At 40.5% G+C, this 25,992-nt stretch overlaps 2 protein-coding genes across 11 annotated transcripts in view; one reads left to right on the top strand and one right to left on the bottom strand.

Moving 5' to 3' along the window:
* LOC124255617 (protein MTSS 2-like) overlaps nucleotides 1-10,861 on the top strand; it is a 114,262-nt gene extending 103,401 nt beyond the window's left edge. For 8 of the 10 annotated variants that reach the window (XM_046689509.1, XM_046689508.1, XM_046689507.1 and 5 more), the window contains 3 exons: nucleotides 1,408-1,594; nucleotides 3,874-4,002; nucleotides 5,295-10,861. In XM_046689509.1, the coding sequence (XP_046545465.1) occupies nucleotides 1,408-1,594; nucleotides 3,874-4,002; nucleotides 5,295-6,241 (1,263 nt within the window). In that variant the 3' untranslated portion in view covers nucleotides 6,242-10,861. Of the gene's footprint in view, nucleotides 1-1,407; nucleotides 1,595-2,775; nucleotides 2,821-3,873; nucleotides 4,003-5,294 lie in introns of all 10 variants that reach the window. The other 2 variants (XM_046689511.1, XM_046689514.1) reach the window with 2 other exon arrangements.
* A 632-nt stretch (nucleotides 10,862-11,493) lies between these two features.
* LOC124255620 (NADH dehydrogenase [ubiquinone] iron-sulfur protein 3, mitochondrial-like) lies at nucleotides 11,494-25,881 on the bottom strand. Its single transcript, XM_046689518.1, is given in 7 exon segments — nucleotides 11,494-11,822; nucleotides 12,947-12,967; nucleotides 12,969-13,067; nucleotides 14,414-14,539; nucleotides 21,641-21,888; nucleotides 24,155-24,220; nucleotides 25,775-25,881. Coding segments are annotated over 7 exon segments (786 nt in total). The 5' UTR covers nucleotides 25,836-25,881; the 3' UTR covers nucleotides 11,494-11,657.
* Between the last annotated feature and the right edge of the window lie 111 nt (nucleotides 25,882-25,992).

The following is a 25,992-nucleotide window of genomic DNA, read 5'->3' as shown; positions in this document are numbered from 1 at the left end:
TTACAATATTTATGGGCATCTTAAATTGTCACAGTTCAAGGAGTAAAGTAAATTATTGTCACTTTGGGCAGAGACCATATACCGGTATATGGTCTCTGCTTTGGGTGGTGTATCAATAATGTTCAACTATAAAATTATAAAACCATTTAATTTTTTATATCACAACATTCATATTATTATGAAGTATTTGTGTTTATACCTTTACTTGAAACAATTATCCTGCCTATTCAGTAATAGTGAGGACAAGTTAATGTAAATTGGAATACTTCCCCAATTACCTCCCCTGCTTTTACACCTTAACCCATTTTAAGTAAAGTTTGTTGTTTCCGGGCACAACATGAGAAATATGACACATGTTCACTCACGCTTTGATTGTGTAATGCTTTTTGCTTTTGTTTCTGCACAACACAGGGCCAAGCTTGTCAGTAATAATTGGAAAATAACAGGGAACTAATATAACTAATTAGATCCTCTTAGGAATAACTAAAACTTGTGTCTGTAGTGTTAATGGTCAATATTGTAGTTTCATTTTCATGTGCTAAGTTAGCAAATATTGTGTAGTTAAGAAAGTAACTAATGTTTGTCCAGTGTCAGTGAATTCTAGTTTCCTTGTTCAATCTTGTGCATCATGGTCTCAAAAGAATGTTGACATTTCGACAACTAACAATTTTCTTAAAGAATGTCTGTGTTTGTGCATGAACATGTTTATCAGTTCTTCATTGATACTGAAACAAAAGTCTAGATCAAGTAATTAACGTTTTAGATTTGTAAATGTGTCTTTGTAAAAAAATGTATCAAATGTATTTGTCCAACACTCTGTAAGTGCTTCATTTTATTCTTAAATATAAACTGAATCATATAAATTTCTTAAGTTTAGATAATTTAATGCTTGAAAAATTCGTAACAGATTTATTAAGTATTTTCCTGTTCACTGATAAATTACATGATATATGCATTAATAAATATTAATGGAAATAGTCAGTTTAAGTCATGAAATTAATGCAAATATGAAATTTGTATAATTAATAGGAATTCCCCTTCCGTTAATAAAGCCACAATGTCAGTTTAAAAGCAGTGCTTCTCATAAACTGTGTGCAATGACAAGCCAGTCAGTGGTTTGTGAGTTCACAGGAGCAAAAAACATTATATTTTAGAATGCATAAACACTTTAAGATGTTTATAGAAAAACATGTGCAACTGAAGTACAGAAGTGCTGACAATTTGACAAAAGTTCCTTCGTTTGATAATGATTTCTTTGAGATCAATGAAGCAACTGAAAAATTGAAGGTAGGGCTTTTCACATTCATTTCATGACTTTGCTGCTCTTAGCAGCCTCTCTAGCGTTAACTTGTGGCTCGTGACTGACTGTTTTCAGCTGTTGCTTTATTGTCGACTTGTATCTTCCAGCAACAAATGCAGCAGAATTCCCTGGAGTTAGCCGAGGCGATACGGGAATTGGAGGCGAGTACCGCAGCTCTGGAATGTACGTACGACACCCAGAGCCACACCAGCCACACATCGCTACAGTGCTCCAGTGGCTACGGCACCATGAACAGTACGCCGTCAGGATCAGAGGACACCATAGCCTCAGGAGGTAGGCAGTTGCCGTGGTTACAAAGTGATGTTGTCGGAGTGAAGTGATTAGCAAACTGTTACACTTTTTTGATGAGATAAACATAAAGGTTTCATTTTACGAAATTTACCAAGTCATTCCTTTCAAAGGCATCTTTGGGTTTAGAATTCGAAATGTTTATAAAATGTTTTGATTATGATAATTTAATGTTCAGCAGGTGCTTTGTTTTTTAAATATATCATTTTACCAATTGGTCTGCAGTTCAGTTAAGCTATACAGAAAGTGTAACAACTTAGTACTGAGTTATCCCCCCTTGTTTTGAATATCAGTGTTCGGTCAATAGTTATCCCCATTTGCTTCAATGAGATTCCATTCTCATCCCTCGTGTTGAAGTTGTTGATTGACGTTCACTGTGCCATGTAGACAGAATGCATGTTGTGGGATGATCAAGTTTTTTTTATTGTTCATTTTCACGGATATGTCAAGCATATAGCATGTCTGCAAATATTTTGTTTCAAGGGAATATTATTTTTCTCATGAATGCCAGGTATGTCTGCATGCAGTTCACATTTTCATAAAAAAATATTCTCATTTTGGAAGACGTGGTTGTTATGGATCATAATTTTTGGCGTCCAGACACCGACTTCAAAACGTACTGAATGATTTTTAAAAAATGTGTTTCAAGAGAATGTTTCAACATATTTAAGGAGCTAGCTTATATCATTTTGCCATTGAAACAAATGGATTACTTAAACAAATATACTTGGATTTCAAAACTTCTTGTTTTAATGGTATAAAAGATAGGAAATAATATTTTTTGCATCAACATTGTTGGTTTTAAACATACTGATTGATTTTCAAAAACCTTGGTTTGAACAATGGTGTAATAAACACAAAAATTGCTTTAAAATATTGATAGATTTTCAAAACCTTTGGACCCCAAAAAGGTCTCAGAAACAAGTCAAAACAGTCAGTGTTAGATCAAAGGTCACCTTCCATGACTGGGATGATAAGTATGCAATATGCAAAAGGTTAAGTTCCTGTAAATAAATCTCCAGTTGGATACTCTCAGAAATATACTCCCTGCAGTTTATGAAACCTTGATCAACTGCCCTTGCATGTTTGACTGTTGTTTGATATTACTTGTAGCATGTGATTGTGATATTTATGAATGTATCCACATCAATTTTTTGGTCTTGCAGTGGTAGGCAACTGGAGTTTATTTTCTTGTCTCCGTGATAAGTTTGGTATGTGTTTTGTTTATTATAAATACACGATTATGCTGTGTTACTTGCTGAGAGAAGAATTAGACACTCCCAGGAATCTGGTATTGGGGTGCTTTTAAATTTGAAAGTTAGATATCACATGAAGAATGTGCACCTAGGTTGGTGTCCTATGATATGAGTATGGAGGAGATGGGTTTTGCCTAGTGATTAAAGCCTTTACCAAAGTCCCAGGTTCAATTCCTAACTACATGAAACCCCAGAATTTCTCAAGGATACTTGACTTAGTGTCTCTGGTAGGAATAATTTGTTTAAAATCAATATTTGTTCCAAAATAAAAAATTTCAAGTTCTTTTCTGAAATTTCAACGTTTTTTTAGATGGCATTAATGCGGAAATATACAACTAAGCTTTAATAACTGTTCTGTTGATAGGTCCTGTTATGAGTGAAATCCACAAAGCTGAAAAATTAGTGATAAGTTGTATGTATTAACATGAATTTAGAGTGAGTGAGTATGGTTCTATGCTGCTTTTAGCAATATTCCAGCAATATCACAGCGGGGGACGCTAGAAATGGGCTTCACACATTGTACCCATGTCTAGAATCGAATCCAGGCCCCGATTTCTCGAAACAAACTTAAGTTTTTACTCAAATTTCAATCTGTATTTTTAACTCAACTGCACTTATAAAATGAAAAAGCCCAAATAACTTAAGTAATCTATCCACAAAACTCAAATTGTCTACTATGTTTGAGTTTAATGTCGATTTCAGTTCATTCTGGAAAATGGATTTTTCTCAAATTTGAGTAAAAGCTCTAACTTAAGTCAAAACTCAGACTTAAGTTTGTTTCGAGCAATTGCGGCCAGGTCTTCAGTGTGACGAGGGAGCATGTTAATCACTAGGCTACCCCACCGCCCCACATGATTTCAGAAGTACTTTACTTGTGTATCCATGTTAAGATAGTCACCACAAACACTGGTTTCTTGGGATGTGTCGCTCTCTCAGCAAGTACTGCTACATTTCTTCACTGTTGCATCGTGCCTGTCTGTCATGTTTTGTTTTTTGCTATGTTTGCAGATTTTCAAATAGCTCCTACAGGCGTCGTGGAAACTGATCACGAGAAATATTACACGATTCCGCGCAGTCGGGACGTGTATACTGCCTATCGTAGTGTATTGCAACCCAAACGCCCTGCGTCAACAGCAGGTGTGTGTCATTGTAAAGGACCATATGTATACAATTCTAGCATGGAGCGGTCTGTAGTTCTGCTCCAAAATGCCCGTTGAGATTCGTGTAAGAATAGGTCCCAGTACAACATGCTATTGGAGTGACCACTGAGGATTGGGTGGTCACTATCATTTGGCTGAATGTGTGTCTTTGACCCAAAGGCCCTTGTGTCGTTGCTGTAATATTTCTGGATCAGTGAATAAAAATGCAAAGATATTTGTTTATCTGGAAATATTGAAGCAACATACCCTTGCCTGATGAAAGGCATGGATCTGTGATCATTATCTTGAGCATCAGTTTGCCTGCCCAAGATTTAAAAACCTGTGAAGATCCGGGTAAGAATTGGTTTTCAGTAACACAGTTCAATGCAATTGGGATATGATGACATGTGTCAATCAAGTCAGCGAGCCTGACCACCCGATCCTGTTGATTGCCTCTTATGACAAGCATGGGTTACTGAAGACCCATTCTAATCCGGATATTCACGGGTCACAAATGCTGAATATACTCCATGACCCGACTTAACAGTTCGTGTAACTTCGTGTTTCTAGAGGGCCAGTTAACAGAATTCAGATATGGCTGAATTGATGGCTGCTCGTCAGATAAAATTAATGCTTTGATAAGTCCTGTTTTTCATTTTTTGAGTGTCTCTGGTTTAAGCTTATATACTTTTGGAAGACTGAGAAAGTGGGAGGGGAATTCTGATGATAAATTTATTTATTGAGTTACCTCCCTTGGCACTTCCTGAAGCAGTGATCATTGGTTAATCGGCCCTGCTTGTTTCTTGGTTTGGATGCACCAAACTCATGTTCATGAGACTTAAGTGAGGTGGTAATATCAATCATCTGCATTGCTTTGGGCTGTAACGGTATTGACATCCTATGGCATGACTGAAATACTGTTGAAAGTTGCTTTAAACCCAAAATACTGTAAATACATGTACAAACTGAAGCTGATACCTTCCTGCCACTAACACCTCGAACCAGCATGCTTTGTGTCAACTAACATGGCCATTCCGTGCAGCTTGAGTCTAAACCTGACATCCCATCGTTCCTTCTGCTGCTTCCTGTGTAATGAGCATCCATGTTGTAACAGATGGATAATGTACTGATGTTGAATCACTTTTCACTTGTAATAAATAATTAAATTATTTGCGATTCTTTATTGCTTGTTCAGAATACTGTATCATTGAGATTGATAGTCGTAAGGTTTTTAATAATATTGTGATGTGTAACCTTTTTCTTCATCTGATTTTCTCCTTTCCGCTGCAGGCATCCCGACCCCAACAACCAACAACAGTCTTTCACGCCGCACTTCTGCCAACAGCGCCAGGCCCCCTCCCCCTGTGAGGAGGACAGTATCTGTAACAGGCGCATCCCCAGCAGCCCAGAAGGTCCGTGCTTCGCCCCCAAGGGAGATATCTGGGCCTCCTCAGGGCCCAGTTATGCAGCATAAGCGGATTCCCAGCGGGGATAAGCACTCTGATGGCCCGTATGCTGAACTGCAACTAATCCAGCAGAGTATACATGATACTAAATTGAGACAACAACAGCAACGACAAGGTCATCCTCATCCTCAAGGACACTCAAGTGGACACCCACAAGGTCATGGTCATCCTCAAGGTCATGGCCATCCTCAAGGTCATGGCCATCCTCAAGGTCACCCACAAGGCCATGGCCCAGGTCATCCACCAGGATATTCTCAAGGTCATGGCCCAGGGCAACATCAAGGACATGGTCCAGGGCAACATCAAGGACATCCTCAAGGTCATGGCCCAGGGCACCTTCAAGGACATCAAGGTCATGGACAAGGGCACCCGCAAGGACATCCTGCATCACCCCACAACCACCATCAACAGAGACGTATCCCACAACATCACCGGCCACAGCAGCAGGCGCCGCACCAACAGCACAGTGGAGGGTCAGCTTCGCCTAGCAGAGCGGCCCCAGGAAGTAGTCCCCACTATGCAGAGCCTCACATTATACTGGAGCAAACACACGGACATGCCAATGTTATACAAAGCCTGACACGCAAGTTTTCCGAGTCGGTGGCAGGGGCGCCGACCACAAACGATGACCTTCCGCTGCCTCCCACTGAGGAGGAGCTGCAGGAGATGGAGCAGATCTACAGTAAAGCCCCTCCTCCTCCCCGTGCACCTACTCAAGACTCACTTGTGTTAGAACTCAAACGAAGGGTTGCTGATAGTTCTGAAGTTTAATACATTGTGGCTTTTTGAAACTGTTGTTTTGCTGGAACCATTGCAGTTTGTTACTTTGATGAGTAATGTACGTGTGATTTGTCAGATGTTTTCTTGAGATGTACATTTGGGCTCTCGCAACGTTCTCAAGGTTTTGCAGGCGGTAGTTGGGTGCAGTTAAGCATGATGAGCTTTGGCTGTGTGACAATGCTTTGCATCTTGTGAAGCAGGATTTATTCAACACTGTGTCAAGATTGATGAAATGTTGCATGGAATTTTTACTTTTGAAACGAAGAAATATAACTGTTGACAAACAGGAAAAATGTAAGTGTTGGCATCAAAGAAGTGATGTTACCATGGTAACTAATTGCAGTGGAGTTAGCGCTATTTTCCCAAGAACTATTTCCACCAGCTGGTGAGCTCGTCTAGCAGCAGTTGTATGCAGTCTTTCAATGGATCTAGTGTTCCCTGGGTATAGGAGCGATAGCAGTTGTGGAGGTGGCCATTTTCCATGATCCTGCAGGTTTCCGTGGAATTACGCCAGTTTTGTCGATCTGGAGCAATATACTGCTTTCAAGACGAGGTTACCCATGGAGAAGATGTTCCAGGTCCTGTGATCAGTGTCTTTGCTGTACAGATGATTCTTACAAGTGTCAGATGTAGTAACGGAAGCAGTGTAACCTGCTGCTGCCTTGAAAATACTCTTGTGATATTCAAGGGGAACAATGCTGGGATGCTGAAGATGTTTTAGCGCAGTTATTTTAAATTTCAGATGACTTCTTATCGAATTTTACCATACTGCTTTTGTACAATGCTCTTACTCTTATCGCCAAGTCACTTTAGTTGATTTATTTGTTAACTTTTTTATTTAAGCAGATCTTTGTCCAGTTGTTGTAGAGGTTCTGTTATGTTTTAGAAGCATTTTTAATAAAGACCTATATGCACGTAGAGAATTATGCCGTTGTATTCAGGTTAAGATGACTATGTTCAATAGACAATTTATTTACGACTGGACTTGTGTTAATTGCAATAATCATGTGAATTGAGATTTCTCCTCCATCTTCTTCACCTGAATGATTCAGCATCTCCATCTGTATCAGTGGTACAGTAGTTATTTCATGTTATTTTCAAAGGTGCTTTTGAACGCAATATGTAGTCACGTGATCTCAATGTATCTTCGATAGTAGGAATCTTCTCGCATGGACTCAAGAACTGCTGTTTGTCAACTTCGCATGAAAGTGTTTATGCATGAAAAGTTGCAGACTTGTTTCTGAAGGAAATATTTTCGATCTCAATGTACTGGCGAAATCACATTAACTTTCTCAAATTGTGTTTTCTCAAGAGTGGAGAAATTTGACTTCTTTGATAAAAGCCAATTTATGATCATATGTATCAAAATAAGTTTGAAATTGTGATATGTATGTTTCAAAAAGGCAAAATATGTTTTTGCTGCGTTGTTCTGGCTTGTCCTTCCTTCAGTGAAACTGCGATTCTGGTCTCCATGATCCCTTTGTAATATGACAGTACACACAACAGTATCAAGTCTACTATTCCAGTGTCTGCTCAGACGACCTTTATGTACATCGATCATGTGAAGCGGTGAATAATATGCAATAATTACTTGTAATAATACCAGCAATTATGCAAGTTTCAACACTGTGTTGATTTCCGTTTTTTTGCGGAATTTTCCAGAATTTGTTTCTTTTCCCCAAAATGCTTGATACATTAAAAATAGCACAGGCTGCATAAACCAAATGAGATTATTAATGACTGGTTTTCATATATTGTAAAAATATAAAAATAGCAAATCTGTGCTGTCATAACTGTATGAATTTAAGAATATATCATTTCATCCCGACATAATTCGAAGGCAGAGAATTTATGCAGCTTGTACGTGCTATTTTTGCAGTGTCTGTCAGTTTGATTTTGTCAAATGATACGTTCATAATGTTTCCTGTTTTCATTTTGTGGTGTATTTTGTGCAGTTTGTTGTCAGTATATAGTGCTGTGTTTGAATTAAAATGTTTTCACGCAGTCTTATGTTCAGCTACCAGGATTTTCTGTTTAAATTAAAACTGTTTTCTCCACTTCACTTTCTTGTCATTGTAGGGCATTACTTCCCCAGTATAATGGCTGTTAAGGCTCCAATAAAATATGTATTTCCATATTCCAATCCATCCCAATAGTGCGTAGGTAGTTCAGGTTTCATTTTTTTTTCATCTTTATGAAATAATTTGGTGAATGTCCTGCTCCACTAACACTTTCTTAGTGTCCCCAAAGGTTTACTATGAAACTACTCCTATGCCTTAAACAGACTTGTGATAGTCAGAGTGCTACGATCATGTTGTGTATCAGATTTTTTTAATGTCTGTTGCCGTTGTGAAACAAACATATTTTTTATTAAATTTCAGGCAATATAGTCGTGGAAAAACTCAACACAGTTTTATGGTCAGGGGTTCCTTGTCTGGGTTACTTGGAAAATGGAAACATATCAGCAGGAGCCTTAACAATTTACTAAGCAGAGTAATTAAACCAAATGTTTGTGTGAAAGTATTCTCAGAAACCAGACGCATTTTGTATCAGTTGCAGTCTCTGTACTACCAATCATGTGTGTAACTAACTAAATGGGAAAGGACTCTTGATAATCAGTTAAACATTTTAATCAGAAATTACAGGTAAATAATCACACACTTACTGATCTGTATACAACTATTAGAGGTGTTTACGTGATCAATTCATACTCAGATACCACTGGGAAGACAGCACTGCTCTGACACCTTTAATGTTTTAATTTCGTTTAGGAATGGAGAAGATCCGATCTCTGCAGTGACAATAAGGCACTTGATGCACTCCTTAATGTAAGCAAGAAATTTTGTAATTTTTCTGGATTTACATGTTTAAAGGCTGTTACGCTGTATAATTTGGAATTGATCCTTATTTGTCGTTTAGCAATGTCTCATGCAGTGTGGCACCAGAAGTATCAGGTTTATTTATTAATAATCAAAGAATCATGCAGATATACAGGTCAATGGCAGGTTTAGATTACCATTAAATATAATACACGGTGGAAAATGCAGGGATAGAAATTAGCTGAAGTCTGTAAATGTTAAAGGTATCCTTTATCAAGTATCGAGTTTCAAACATTTTGGGAGGTGTTGCTATAAATGTGAACTCTGTTTTGAGCTGTTTCTTTGTTAATTTCTATCCCTGACTAAGGTGTTTTATATCCTGCTAGCTACAACTAATTACAAATGTATATTACTAACTTAAATAGATCAGTCTTACCATATTACAAGTTTGATAGGACAAATCCTGGCTTGGGCAGTGTTTTGTGTTGTCAGGACCAAGGAGATTTAATTCCAATAAGCTTTGAAAATGCCAACGCCATTCTACCTTAAACAGCTATGACATGTATTGTACTATATGACTGAGAATTTTGATTTTATCATATTTATGAACCTCGGGGGAATAGTTTCCCCCAATTCAACACCTACATCCATGATTATGGGTTATTTTGTAAATAATTATGACTCTTTTTCCCCTGTTGTAAATATGTGTATTTACTCCATGTTGTTCATGTGGCCACTTTTGATGATGGCGATGCTTGGATTTCTTAGAAGTAAGAGATGTATCTGCACTGTCACTGAACACGAAAATATTAAGCTGCAATTTTGAATTTGGAAATTAAATGTGAAAACGATGGTGGAATAATAGTTTGGTATTGTACAAAATTTTGCTATTTGTTCAATGGCAGTACAGAGTACATCTTCCAAGTTTTGGGCTAGTTTTCACAACCATACGCTTTGTACAAATTGCAGCCTGCCCTGAAGTTAAATGCATGATGTAGAGCTCAGGCTAGAAGCTGTAGCGAGCTATGTCAGCTCCATACAGGGTGCTCCTCAACAACTCCACACACAGCTGATAAGGATACCAATCGTTTAAGAGCAGGGTGTTACCAGTAATCACATTTGTTCAAATTGACATTTACACAGTTCAGAACTACTGCATTTATAAGTTTTGCATTGACTAGTTTGACACATGGTGTTGACAAACTGGTAAAAGAACTATTTAATAGCATGGTTTCATGAATTTGTATTGAATTCTTTACTTACACCTATTCATTTATCGCAAACTGTTACAGTGCACTGTAACCAAGTAACAGATTACTGTAACAGGCTTCCATAAATAACAGGATTTTTGTTTGCTCTTTAGTTTGACATGGAATAATATCTCCATCTCAACACAGATTGAACTAGATGAAAACTTGGTTCTCACACAATCAGATATACACTTGGAAAATATGTCAGCTGCCTGTTTTCTGAAGTAAAACATGGCACAGTCTTAATATTTTTGTTTTTGTTTGTCAAGTAGCTAAGTATAATTCTTCAGTATAATGTTATTGAAGCATTTTCTCAGAACCAATTTTGTATAATCAAGTTTCAAACTGTTTTGTTTAAGCATCAAGTTTCAAACTAGTTTGTGTAGTACTCCGTAGCCTGTGTGGGGGTGTTAAGCGCTGCCCTAGTGCGTGCATGTACAATGTCGGTACCTGCAACAGTGCTGCACTAACCCTGGGGTTCACGCACTCACATGTTGTACAAGTTTTAAGATCATAATAAAAATCTGATGAGTGCTACTATGCATTAGGAGTTCTGTTGTTTTTATGTGTGATATTGTTGGACAAGATATGGAATACAAGTAATGACACTTAGATTGTGACTTTATGTAAGATACATCAGCTGGAATATCCATACAAGTCTGTCTTTGGTACATCAGTATGACAGTCTGTTACCCATGTGATCAGAAGTCTAATCCATGACATACAATCGAATAGAAAATAAATTCAAAGACTTGCTTTTCCTTTAACACAATGGCATCAAAGACTTCTTTTCCTTTTAATTAATACCATCAAAAACTCTTGTAAAAAAACATGCAGAACATGGGAGTCATCTTAGAAAAAGAAGAAACGATCCATCAGTTGTCAGATGATAGTGTTGTGAACAAGCACACACTGAAACTACCGGAGAGCTGATGGTGAAATATTTCACAAACAGGTCGACTCGCATCAGTTGCTTTAAATTTACACCATGTTTACAAAATCTAAACATTTAAATAAAATAATTTCACATCACAGAATGTTCATGTTCCATACTTCATTATCCAGTAAGTATGTTGAGATAGTTTATCTGTTGTGCAGTCGTTAACTACAGTCTGCTTATTGGAATCTCTCGCACCATAGAACTCTTCCACAAAAGGACAATCCAACAAAACAGCAGTGTTAAGATGTTTAATTCACGTTTTGTTTATGTACATCCTAAACAACAGGCATCTCATCTATGAAGCCTCTCATGGATGAAACCAGTGTGAATGAAACTTTGACCACTAGAACTGGACACACATATTTACATAGAGCAGATTTCCTACTACAGAAAACGTCTCACTTCTCTGGTGCTGGGGCTTCTTTGATGGGAACTTCTTCCTTGTTGGCCTTGTTGAATGGTCCAAAGGTCTCCCAGGGGGTGGCGTATTCAAACTTCCTAAATTCCTGGGCCATCTCAATAGGTTCGATGACCACACGCTTTGCTTCATCATCGTAACGTACCTGTTGTGACAAGAGTGAGTGAGTGAAAAAGGTTTTATGACATTTTTCATATTTCAATGGGGCAACACCAGACATGGGATTCACACACTGTCGAGAATTGAGCCTGTGTTTTGGGAGTGACTCACACCACTAAACTGCCCCACTACCCCTACGTGTTGTGCCAAGAAGAGTGAGTGAGGTTTCATGCTGTGATTCAACTCTCTGCAAGAAAATTACATCTCCTCAGGCGACTCCACCAACGCCCCAAGTAAAGAAGAGTAAAATTTGGGTCAATGGAACAGAATGTTTCATTTTGAAATTTAGACTTCAACATGAATATTGATACAACTCTAATGTTGATGACATTGCATTTTCATGAAAAGGCTGAGAAATGGTGGTTCAGATGCTGAATTTCCCAACCTTGCATAGTCATGGCCCGCAGGAGTTTGGATATCTAGGTATTTCAGCAGAACTACAGATTGGCAATGATCATGTTTCTTCTTCATGTAGATCACTTGCCAGTACTCAAAGCTTTTCCATCCTTCTTTACATAGTTATTGAGTCAACTAAGGGAATGAGGTTTCACACTGTCCAGTGCCGTAGGCTGTGATATTTCATATCCGGGGACACCAGCAATGGGCTTCACACATTGTACCCATGTGGGGATTCCAACCCGGGTTTTCGGCATGACGAGCCAACGCTTTAACCACTAGGCTACCCCACCGCCCCTACACCCTGAAGAGGCCATTGTGAAACATAAGAATATTGTTCACACTCAGGAAATATCTCCCAACTCTTGATGTGATAAGAGTTGTCTTCCTTGGGCATACCAGAATTCAGTGATAGCATGTTCAGATCCTCGTTTCTAGATTTGCCAGCTCTATAAGCATACAGCTAAGACTGACTGAGTTTTGTTTTACGCCGCTTCTAGCAATATTCCAGCAACATCACGGCGGGAGACACCAGAAATGGGCTTCACATGTACGCATGTGGGGATTCGAACCCGGGTCTTCGGCGTGACGAGCGGACACTTTAGCCCTCTTCCTAATAATACGAAACTGTTGCAGATCTGATGGTAACTGATTCCCAACACTTATATTGTTTGAGGGACATATCCCACCTTCTGATTACAATTAATGGCTTACCTCTACATAGCCTGAAAGGGGGGAAGTCCTTTCTGAAAGGATGGCCTTCAAAACCATAGTCGGTGAGGATACGTCTCAGGTCAGGATGGTTGGCGAAAAACACACCAAACATATCCCAGATCTGAAAAAAGCACAAATGTTTACAGGCTTACAATAACCTGAAAGTCAGAAATTGGACCCCAACACCTTAAAATATGTTCTCAAGTTCAAGTCCGAAGGTCAAGAAGGAAGAAATGTATGGTGTGAGATATTATCATTTTAATATGCCCTTTTCTGCTTTACAAACCATAGAGGTACCAACACAAAGCAAAATGTGGGAAATACATGTACTATAAGCTTCATGAAATTGAACTCATTTAACACTACAGTGGGTAGCTGTTTTGACATGTATTGATGAGTTTGAGAATGAGTGAGTATGTTACTACTGACATGACAGCCTGGATCAGTAAAACCATGAAATCATGAGTCACAATCCATGCTATCAGGTGCAGTGGCATTCAATGTCACATAACCCACCCATCAAGATCTGTTCATTTGTCTTCTTGGCTTAGCTGCAGTGAGTGAGTGAATCAGGTGGTTTTATGTCGTTTTAGCAATATTCTAGCAATATGATGATGGAGGACACCTGTGGCCGTATGCATATGTCGGGTGTAAATTCTTGTCCGGGCGTAAGTAAAATGTGCGCACGGGCGTAACGTCAAGCCGGTATGCATATCTTAGATGTAGCTAAAGTTATGCCAGGTGTAGCGCTCTATATTTACGCCACCTACTCAGCAGGCGTATCCCTGTATGGCGTATCCCTGTAATGTTGTATACCGATATCGCAGACAACAGTTCTACAGAAACTGTATATTTAGAGAAATGTCAAAACCTTTAGAAATATACGACGACCTTGATCTGTACAGAAGATTTAGATTCAGGAGAATTGACATTTTCAAGATAGTGGATACAATCAGAGGTGATAATGATTATGGCTCGTACCTCAGTTCCACCCTTATCCTGGAAATGCAGGTACTTGCAGCCTTATGGTTTAATACTACGGGATCATTTGTTTCGCGCCTTTTCCCATTGGTTGAAATTTGTGCGAAAATCTAAAAATAGCACACTTCACCCTGACGTAAATCCTAACCGATGTTGTGCATGACATGTAAGAGCAGGGCGCTGCTAAGCCCGACGTAGTGTGTTACGCCTGACGTTAGCTACGCCCGACATGTGCATACGGCCACAGAATGGATTTCACATATTGTTCGCAAGTTATAACCACTACGCTACCACACTGCCCCAGTCTCGATACAGAAGCAAGTTGATGCCAGATTGCTTCACCAGGCCAATCAACACTAAAAGCAAAAATGAAAGTGCAAATATTGGAAAGTTAATACACCCACTATTCTACCCTTAACATGCTGACTGCATGTTGTTTGGGTAATATTTACAAACCTTACTCTGAAACATTTTGTGGACACCTACCTCTCTCTCATACCAGTCTGAGCCTTTGTACACCTCGTAAGAGGAGTCGAGTGGGGACAGTTCATCTGTGTAGGTCTTCACTCTCACACGGGAATTGTAACGGAGTGACAGCAAGTTATATATAATCTGAAACCAAACCAACTCAGCATTTATCCTAACAACGAATGCTTCAAACATGTCCAGGTTAAATAATATCAACCTCATCTCACTCTGTGAACTGCGAAGCATCATATCGTGTTAGCCTTTCATTCAGTTTTACAGATTTTCACCCAAATATGATTGGCTGGTTCTACCGTAAATCAAGAGTGTGAGTATGGTTTTACATTGCTTTTAGTAATATTCCATTAATATCATGGCTAGTGACACAAGAAATGGGCATCACATATGTACGCACGTATGGAATTGAAACCTGGATTTTGCTGTGATGACTGAACAGTTAAACCACAGGTCTACTGAAGTAACACCCACAAATTAAGGCTTGACGTCAATGTAAACCTTTCTTAGAGTAAACACAAATATGACATTGACAACCAGGGACCAATTTCCCCAAGTGATCGTAGTACTATGGCTGTCGTGAGCCTATGTTACAGTATGTAATTTTTAGAGTAAAATTGATATTTTATACTTATCCTGACTCATGCTCTTTTGCTTGTCTTCTTCTTCTTGCGAACATAGTGGAACACTTGTATCTCCTTATTTGAAGCTCCCTTCAAAATAAAATCACTAATTGGTACTCACCACGAGTTGCTCCCCTTTGTCTCCCCTGGCGGGAAAAGGTGTCGCCACCCTCTGGCCATGTGCTCCACTCTCTCCTGATTTAGCGAGCCCAACACTTGAATTTACAGGGAAATCCAAAGTGTTATGTGGGGAGGATGGGAGGGCTAACCTCATGAGTCAGGATAAGTATAAAATATCAATTTTACTCTAAAAATTACATATTTTTCCTTATCCTGACTCATGCTCTTTTGCTTGTAGCATCCTCACGGAACGGAGGTGGGTAACAGAATACTTTGGATTTATAATTAGTGATTTTGTATAGATATACTGTAATATCCCCTCACGGGAACTTCATGAAGCCTTAGATTTAGGATGTTTCCTGTATAAAAAAACCATAGGTTATATAAAGCCATTAAAGGGGAATTACATTATGAATATATTGAACAATACATATAAATTATATATATATATATATAGGTGACTCTGATAGAGGCACTGAAATTGACTATATCAAGTATATGCTTAAGGTAGAATACTTAAGCTGAACATATATACATAGCCCTAAAACTCCTTAGAGTTATAAGCTAGATGAGTATGTATAAAATACATATTAATCTTGTGAGGCTAATATTTTAAGCATCTCTGAGGGACTGTCAGTTGCTGGCGAGGGACCAGTGGTCGAAATGGTGAATGCCAGAGACATCTTCTGTAGTGATGTCTCTTAGGTAGTGATTAGCAAATACCATGTTAGATTTCCAATAGCATCCTTCCATAATCGTGTTCAAGGAACAGTTACCGTGTAGAGGCGGGGTAGAGGCCAGTGCCCTGATCTCATGTGGATTTGATGCTGTTGGTGGGTCCAAGCCTGCTGCCTTGTAGGCACGGGAGAATGACAGTCCTTATCCAAATAGATATTGTGGTCCGTGACACTTCTGTTTGATTAAGTGGCGATAATGGGATGAATAAGCGTTTGAGAAATCTTCTCCTTGTTTTGGATCGTCGTAAATAAACTTTGGCTCTTACGGACACAGTGATAGGTCTTGTGTATCTTGTGATCCGAGAATAGAGGATAAGCGCCGGGATGTGGAATAATCTGTCTGGTTGACCTGGCAGTTGATTCTTTGCAATGAAATCCCATCTTAATCCGAGGTGCGCTGTGTTATGATTGTCATCAAACTGTATCCTCTCGTAATCCAGAGCGTGAATTTCAGACATTCTTGCTGCTGTGGCTAGCGATAGCAGAAACAATGTTTTCTGTGAGAGAAATTCAAAGTTTGTCGATTCCAAGGGTTCATAGACCTCACTTTCGTGAGGTGTTGTAACACTACATTCAGATCCCAAGCTGGGGCGTGGAACTTCCGCTTTTGGTCCTCAATCGAGAAGCTTCGTAGTAAGGCCAGTAACTCTGGAGATCTTGTCAATTTGACACCCGTTCTCATGGTGATTACAGAGCTAAAGCGGCGGCAAGATATGTTGATATCGTTGAACCTTTTAAATGTTTGTTTTGGCGTAGGTAACACAAATAGTCTGCCACTTGAGGTTGTGAAGCCTCTCTTGCTGTAAACCCTTTCTTTGTTGCATAATTTTGAAACTGTGCCACTTGTCGATGCACAAGTTCTGAGTTGAGTAGCGTAAAACAAAGCGTGACTGCTTTTGCAGCCCTGGCAGAATATCCTCTCTTGTTTAAACACATTTGTATACAGTCCATACGTGTAGTTGGAACATTGCTGGTTTTCCGTGCACTTGTTTGGTGTGAGGATGAATTAACAGGTTTCTTGCGGCAGGTAGCTCCAGTGTTGGTTGACCGATTTCTTGAATTAGTATGGGAAACCACGTTCTGGCCGACCAGTAGAGCGACCAAAGTGAGTTGTAGGCTCTGTGTTTGTCTGATTTTCTGTAATACTTGAGGTATTATTGCTGGCGGCGGCGAGCGTCGCGCATTGAGGCCTTCCATGATAGACTTAAATCCGTTGCTGCCCAAGCTTGGGGATCTGGGACTGGTGACCACGAATGTCGGTAGCTGATTGTTGAATCGCGTGGCGAATAGGTCTATTAGCGGCTCCTAATTGCTTGATTATCTGTGCAAAATTTCCGGTTGATCATCCACTCTGTCGGTGATGGTAGATGAGGCCGAGAGAAGGCGTCTGCTAGTATATTTCTGGCTCGGGAATGTGCACTGCTCTGACATGTAGATTTAGATCTTGTATTAAATCGAACAGTTGAAAGCTTAGGTTCAAAAGGTTCATCGATCTCGTTGAGCCTTGCTTGTTTATGTAGAACGCCACTGTCGAATTGTCTGTATGGATCATTAGGCGCATTTTGTAGAAATGTGCTCCAATGTAGAATGGCGTTGATTACAGCTTTCATTTCTAGACTGTTTATATGGAGTTTGCATTCTTGCTGATTCCATAACCCTGATATCGTGTGGTTGGTGAGATGAGCTCCCCAACCTTGGAGTAACAGCGATCTACATACAGATGGGTTTTGTATTCCTGCTCTGCTAAACAAATCCCTTCCATGAGACATTCGATTTCTTGGTCCACCATAGTAGATGTGGTCTGAGATGTTTTGGTAGACTGAATGGTTGTACATCGTTGAGATGTCGTTGATGAGGACCTGTAGGGGGCGTAACTGTAATCTGCCTGTGACAGTCATGTCTTGGGCTGATGTGAGAAGACCTAGTAGGCTCTGCCATTGTCGCAGTGGTAGCGGAGAGAGTAGAGCTGGTGGAATGGTCTGTTGTATCTTGAGCCAGCGGTCTTCTGGTACCATAATACGGTTCGCGATTTGTGATGAATCGAATACCTAGGAACTGTAGGTCTTGCGATGGTACTAGGTCCGACTTGCGTAAGTTTACTAACCAACCTAGTTGTGTTAGTAGCTTTATGATGTAATTTAACTGTAGTTTGAGGCAGTGGATCTTGATCTACTTGTATCCCGTCGTCGAGGTAAAAGCGCACTCGTGTAGCCCTTGACGATGTAGAAATTTGATAATCGGTTTTCGTTATCCTCGTGAATAGCCAGGGGGCTGATGATATTCGAATGGGAGTACTTTCCACTGGTAATGTAGCCCTTCTAGAGTAAATCGTAGGTATTTCCTGGAATCGGGATGAATGGGGATGTGCAAGTAGGCATCCTGTAGATCTATGCTGCCCATGTAGTCCATAGGGGCCGAATCATCTGGCGTAACTGAGGTAAATGTATCATCTTGAAACTTCGATTGGTTTCGTGTAGATAGTTCTTGTTGAAAAAGCTCATGTTGTAGATGAGTCTGTATTTCTCCGTGGAGTTTTCTTGGGAACTAGGAAAACTGGGGAGTAGAAACCTGGTTCGACATTTGCTTGATCTATTACTTCTATGGCCTGTTTGGATAGGAGTGATGAGACAGCCTCTTTTATCTTTGGTAGTTGTTTAAGCTTGTAAATCGAACTTGGGGGTTTGATTGTCAGCGGAGGCTTGTCCTGTAGAGGGATCTGAAATCCGTGTTGAATAATGTTGGAGGCGTAAGGATCTTGCAGTATTCCCCAGTTTTCCCAGTGTAGTTGGAGGCGTCCACCCACTTGAGCTGGTTGTACTGGAACGGCTGGGGGTGGAAGACTCCAGTCGTTCCGAACCTGTGTTTCAGCGTCTATAATTGCGGGAACCTCTGGGTGTCCTGCCTCTTCCTGATCCCCTCTATAGTTGCCATATGGGCTGAAAAAGAATCTTTACCTCTAGAGCTGGCTATCTTCCTGTCTCTTGCTCTTTGTAGGCCCGTGAACTTAGATCTGCCTGAGTATCTTTGTGAAGTCTGACGAATGGCGGCTGGCTAGTGTGTCCATCGATCTAATCATAAGGACTTCCCTGGAATCCTTAGAGACTTCCTTGGCGACCTTGTCGATTTCTCCGTCAAAGATGGATGTTGTCGACCACGGGGCTGTATAAAGTGGGGCTGTAAAGTTCTCCCCCCAATTACAGGAGGCGAGGAGGCCTTGACGACGAGCTAAGGTCAGTGCTGCTGAAACAGATGTAAGATGATCCGTTAAAAACTGCTGATCTTTCTTTTGCATAAGTAAGGCAGAATAAATCATTCTATCATCTTCCGTCGTGGAATCCCGGAATCTAGTAATAAGAGTCTCATTGATCGTCCTAGATCTATTTAACCCAAAGAACATACGTCTCGTCATGGTTTCTATATGAGCCAACTTGCGATCATCCATCTTGTAAATCTTGTTCTTTACATCGCTGATGATCTTCTAGTTCTCATCGATGTCCTGGGCCTTGTAGAAGGAGTCCATGTTATGCGTGGAGAACTTCTTGGCTTGAAAGTTGGGTAGATGTGGTATCTGAACTTTCGTAGCTTTCTGGAAAGCTGCATCTAGATTCTGTGGCACTGCCGCAATCGGGTCGATCGGGGGTAGAGTGATTGCATCTGGATCATCTTCCTTCATCAAATACGTCTGAGCTGTATTGCCACTTTTAGATGGTGATGTGAGATCTAGGTTATTGACCATCCAATACAGTATCTCTGCATCAGAAAATATGATTCCTCCATCATCCTCAAAACCATCATCATTAATAAATTGTAGATGCTCTTCGGGACTGCGTGTAGCTGTCTGTATATCTGATGAGGTTTGTGGCGATCTAGTTGACTTGTGCGCCGCTCTATGTGGAGATCTGATGGGTGATCGACCTGGTGATGAACGGAGTGGAGATCGTCTATGGGATGATCTTCTCGGAGACTTGTGAGGTGAATGTTGATAGCTTCGCGAAGCTCTTCGGCAGTCCCTCGATGTTCTTCTAGACGATGAAGATCTGGAATCATATGTCCTTCGCGAATGCCTTCGCGAAGCTTCATTTAAGCGTCCGGTCCAGGGATCGATGATATGACCTTCGCGAAGGCTTCCGTGATGTCTGATGGTCTGAGTCCATATCTAGAGATGAAATCGAAGATGGTGATGATCTCTCCCGCCTTCGCGAAGGCCTTCGCGAAGGCTGTACATCTAGGTCCTTCGTCAAGGTGGTGCGGGACTTCCTTCGCGAAGGTGACATCGTCTTGGCTGCTACGTTGACGGGGGGTGCCTCTGGGGTGCTGTCTACGTTGGAGCCTTCGCTGGCTTCGGACCCTGCTTTGCGCGGTTTGTAGTGGTCCTCCATGATGTTCATAATCTGCCGCATCATGTCTTCTGGGATGATCTGTAGCGAAGTCGTCGGCGTCTTTTCTGCGATGGGGTTCACATCAATGGCGTCTGGCGTCGGTGTAGAGGCATCAAGCTGCATGGAGATCTCTGCAGAAGTCACAGTCGCTGACACCGGTCGCTTCTTCTGCCGTAAGTCGGGATGATTATCGGCTGATCATCGTAGAGGCCCAACTCTGCTGCTGGAGCGATCTCGGCTGAAAAGTTCTTGCTGTCTTCGAGATTTCCCTTTGGAAGTCTGCGCTGCCCTGGTGTCCTCAATCTGCGTTGAGGCGGCGATGATGAGCCCTCTTAGACTTAGTCTGCAATGGCGGGATGTCTGGGGAGGCGGTCGTTTCTTCGAGGTAACGGACTCAAGTCCCCACGTTCCTCTGCCGCGGGGTCTCTAGCAGAACACCAGGCGGGAGAGGGTCGATCGCTAGCAGCTGACTGGAAGGAATATCTGGACTCTCTGCCATGTTTTGCCCTTGTTTGCGTGATCTATCTGCAGCACGTCTTAAGACGCAAAGATGATATTTATTAAATGCAGAATGAGATAAATTAATGCAGTAACTGCAACGTGAATTAAACGCGACACGGCAGAGAACAACTAGGGCATATTACATGTGGATCGGAGGCAGAAAAACGTAATCTACAAATCGTACAGATTTTCATGAACGTAAAGCTAGCTGAACAATCACGAATACACGTGAATAAACAGTAGAAATACGATAATTAATCAATACAAATAGTAAAGGATACTAGCTATACCTCTATAGTAACCTATGAGAGGTAAAAACTAAGAGATTATCAAAGGATATGTGTGTAAGGAGACACAAGGCGCTCTCACATCCTGCTCACTGGGCGAAGAAGGAGAGAGTGAAGCACATGGCCAGAGGGTGGCGACACCTTTTCCCGCCAGGGGAGACAAAGGGGAGCAACTCGTGGTGAGTACCAATTAGTGATTTTATTTTGAAGGGAGCTTCAAATAAGGAGATACAAGTGTTCCACTATGTTCGCAAGAAGAAGAAGACAAGCAAAAGAGCATGAGTCAGGATAAGGAAAAATATTGGAGTTACGAGTTTTAGTGCTACAATCACTTTCATGGACAGGGCCCAGTACAGTAAGGTTAACACAAGTCTTAAAATATATAAAAATAAAATTTCTAAGGCAGTAAATGCACATGTCGTGAGCCTATGTTACAGTTTTGGAGTTACGACAGTTTTAGTGCTACAATCACTTTCATGGACAGGGCCCAGTACAGTAAGATTAACACAAGTCTTAAAATATAAAAAATACAATTTCTAAGGCAGTAAATGCAGAGAAGGTTGGTGCATACGAGTGCTGGACCTACCTCGAACCTGTACTCTCTCGTGGGAACGTCCATGCCAGCAACGTCTGCGATGTTTAGGTACTGTGCGTTGGTGTGGTCCCGGAGGAAGGTGAGGACAGGGATAACCCCTTCCGGGTGGATCATGATGTCCAGCTCATCCCCGTTGGTCACTTCCACTCGCTGGACATACTTGGGAATACATTCAGCAACACACTGACCGAAGTCCTTCAAGTGTTGCTGAACCACAGCGTTTGTCGGACGTATCGTAGCTGTGGAAACAACATATATATATATTCTTCAGTCATAAAACATAAGCAGTGGCTGCAGAAATAGATCATATGATGAATGGGATCTTCTCATGGAAAATGCAGATTTGATATTAACATTATTTTGCGAACAGCTATCATGATAATGCATAATTACCTACCACTATTTCTTTTATTTATGCCAATGAAAAACTGGCCTAAAATCTGGATTTTTCCTGTTTTTAGGTCCACAAGCCTAATTTAAGATTTTTTATTAAATTGTTGGGAGTGATGTCCCTTGGTAAATGCACATGGTGAACATCAGTATTTACAATGTTCACAGTGTTCAATGTTCTGTGGTGTAGTTGTTAGAGTGTTCGCCCGGAGAGCCGAAAGTCGTTGGGTCGATTCCCAGCCGTGTCTTACCAAACAATGTTAAAATATTATGGTCCTTGTTGATTCCTGCCTGGCGCTCGGCATTGATGGGTACAACAATGACTAGTTGGCTCGGAGTCAGTATAATGTTTCTGAGTAACTGTGGCCTGGTATCTCAGTGAGTTAGCACAATAAAACCAGCTTAAGTCTGGGCTAGTACAAGCAGCCACACATACACACACATGCACATTGTCATATAAGCGAAATATTCTCAAGTACGACGTTAAAGTTAAACCCCATTTTCCCTCACCTCACCCATGTGTAGAAGACTCACTGGGGTCCAGAGACATGAAACATTTGAAAGTGCTATATAAGGGTGAAGGGATGTCAAAGCCCTGTCCTTCAGATTGTTAGACTGACAGATAACTGACTGTGAGCAACATCCACACTGTTATGTTACGTGTAATTTTTTCTAGTCAAACCTGAGATGAATGAAATGGGTTGAACAGGTCCCCTTATAAGGAGACAATACTCTACCATAAGTGATGGAAGATTGTAAGTTTAAATCAGATATAGAATTCGAACAGGTCCACTTATAAGGAGACAATACTCTACCATAAGTGATGGAAGATTGTAAGTTTAAATCAGATATAGAATTCGAACAGGTCCACTTATAAGGAGACAATACTCTACCATAAGTGATGGAAGATTGTAAGTTTAAATCAGATATAGAATTGAACAGGTCCACTTATAAGGAGACAATTCTCTACCATAAGTGATGGAAGATTGTAAGTTTAAATCAGATATAGAATTCGAACAGGTCCACTTATAAGGAGACAATTCTCTACCATAAGTGAAGGAAGATTATAAGTTTAAATCAGATATAGAATTCGAACAGGTCCACTTATAAGGAGACAATACTCTACCATAAGTGATGGAAGATTGTAAGTTTAAATCAGATATAGAATTCGAACAGGTCCACTTATAAGGAGACAATTCTCTACCATAAGTGAAGGAAGATTATAAGTTTAAATCAGATATAGAATTCGAACAGGTCCACTTATAAGGAGACAATTCTCTACCATAAGTGATGGAAGATTGTAAGTTTAAATCAGATATAGAATTCGAACAGGTCCACTTATAAGGAGACAATTCTCTACCATAAGTGATGGAAGATTGTAGGGTTAAACATGATGATTCAGATATTGATTTTCCAAATTGAAACAAATCTACTGTCACAAGTCCTGGCACAAGAAAATTGAAGCTCAATAAACCCTAAACTTTCTGCTTTAAACATGTTAAATGTTTATACATACAGTGGAAACCTGATAAGTAAAATTTCAAGGGACTTGCCAAAATTGTTTACTTATCAGGTATTTTACATATCCAAACTTATAAAAACCTGCAAATGACAACCATATGCATGTATATGTATGCATATGTAACAATGAACAACATCAGGGCTGGCAGTGTATTGTCAACTGCTTGACGCCAGCGAGCTGTAAGTAGGATGTTTGTTTGACTGGAGACTGACACGACTGCCCCTCATGTCGGATTATGTGGTGATTTAGTTATCCAGTCTCTTTTGTTAAGTAATTTACTTCCATGGACCGTGAGAAGACGTTTAGTTCAGCGGTACTGTTTCTTTATCCGAGTTTAGTTAACCAGACTCTAATAGTGATAATTAATGAAGAAAGTTGCCGGGATCAAAGAAAAGTGTTTACTTATCAGGTCTGTTTAGTTAAGCGGTCTTTACTTAGGCGGTTTCTACTGTACATGATTCAGGACTTAATAATATCTACAGCTCTGGAACATTCACTGTCATCTGTGTGAAAATCTTCAACAATGTTCTGCACATAATCTTATACTTATATGGCAGGTATAAATGGTAAGAGAAATCACAATATTCACTTACGACTTGTTTCTTTGACGTCACTACTCATCCATCGTGAAGATGCTACAACCGCTGGTCGGGAGATGGCTGAAAACATACCAGTATCACTGTTAATGTGGTTGTCAGGTATATCATGTATTCTTCTGCTCAAGTGGAGCATGCAATGCGAACAGCCCTTTTGAAGGCTTAGAAACAAAGGTTTATGAGGTCCAGGTGCAACACTAGATTTCAAGGCATGGCAAGCTCTTAAAGTACTGGGAGTTTGAAGGTATGTTATTCATTGGCATCTTTGCCAGAAAGATTTCCGTCTGTAAACCTCGGTTTTATTGGGTTTTCAGTAGAATGCACTTTACCGGGCGCAGCCCTCGCTGCATGCTGCGGGGCAATTATCACGCTGTCCCAAGCGCTGTCTTGCTATATCGTGGTAATTGCTCCGTCTCCCTTCACTTGCAACTTAGGGTTTAGGGTTAGCAGGGATTGGGAAAGGCAGGGGCCATGGGCCATTTTGCACATTAGAATAAAACATGGCCCATTAAATTTTGAAGTTTACTATTGAAAGAAGGGCCGCCGCCCATTCTAACTTCAGAAAATGGCTCATAATCCTGAAAATGGCCCATTGTCAAAGTTCTCTATCCCAATCCCTGGGGTTAGGCGCCCTTTACGATCCTTAGGGTTAGGTTAGGGGTTAGGGTTTGGGAACCTTTACGATCCTTATGGTTTACTATAGGTTAGCACCCTTTCCGATCCTTAGGGTTAGGGGTTAGGGTATGGCACCCTTTCCGATCCTTAGGGTTATGGTTGGGAGAGGAGTAGGGTTAGGGACCCTTTCCAAATTCTTATTTAGGGTTTGACTTTACCTTAGGGCAGTATAATCCTATTATATCCAATTAAACACTTTTCGATCCATCCGGTACTTGTCAGTCCAGTCCAAGAAACATAGGCGCGAAAAAAAAATGAATGGGAAGGGCGTGGCACAGTGAGGCGGAAGTGCGAGAAATGTAAACAAACACCAAAATGGTTTGTTTCATTTCTCGTGCTTCCGCCTCACTTCTGTGCAAATGACCCGTTAAACGAGCACTCATTAACTGTGATGGTGCTCGTGGTCCCGAGGTAGAGCGTCTGCCAATTACATCACTAATTAACGAAGTCACTAATCCGCTGAAGAGCGTTCGAGCTCCAGCAGCGCTAATTAATCTGAAAAAGTGCGCCCGGTAAAGTGCAGTACTCATAGTAGCATTCTATGGCGAAGAATTGATATTTGTTATAAAAAAACTAACCCTAAGGACCAACCCAATCACTAACCCTAAACCCTAAACCTAACCTTAAATATCTTAATAAACATAATACAATTCAAGCGGGGGTTACGGGTCACGTGCAACTCTTCCCCCCAAATATATGGACAGAGTGAGTGCAGGTTTTGTGGAAAATAATGATTGTAACTGTTTCATTGGTATTACAAAATGACATCTCTTAACACCGCAAAATTGAAAATGCTCAACGCTGACTCTAGTTCATAGTAGTTGCATGAAGCCTAATAAATAAATGAATAAATAATACGATTCATGCATTGCAACTATTTCTCTGCTAGCTGTAGACAAAGGAGATGAGAACATGACGAAAAGAAGCATTCAAACTATTTACCATGATTCCGTATCAAAGTTGTTGCGATAGGTCGCAAGGATCTCCACAACCTTGACGCCATTTTGTTGACCGAATGTTTTCACGGATTGTTATTACCGGGAGGTGAAAATTAACACCAATATGTGCATCCAATACGCCGTTCTGTTTCCTCAATAATGTAGCAATTTACATAAGTCTTTATCAAGTACCAGAGAGTTTCATATCTGGTCACAAGAAGT

This window comes from Haliotis rubra, unplaced genomic scaffold, assembly GCF_003918875.1.
Source record: "Haliotis rubra isolate DU_JTF1 unplaced genomic scaffold, ASM391887v1 Scf603, whole genome shotgun sequence".
In the NCBI taxonomy this organism is placed as follows: domain Eukaryota; kingdom Metazoa; phylum Mollusca; class Gastropoda; order Lepetellida; family Haliotidae; genus Haliotis; species Haliotis rubra.
The sequence above is the reverse complement of the archived record's forward strand: the minus strand, read 5'-3'. Positions and strand labels throughout refer to the sequence as shown.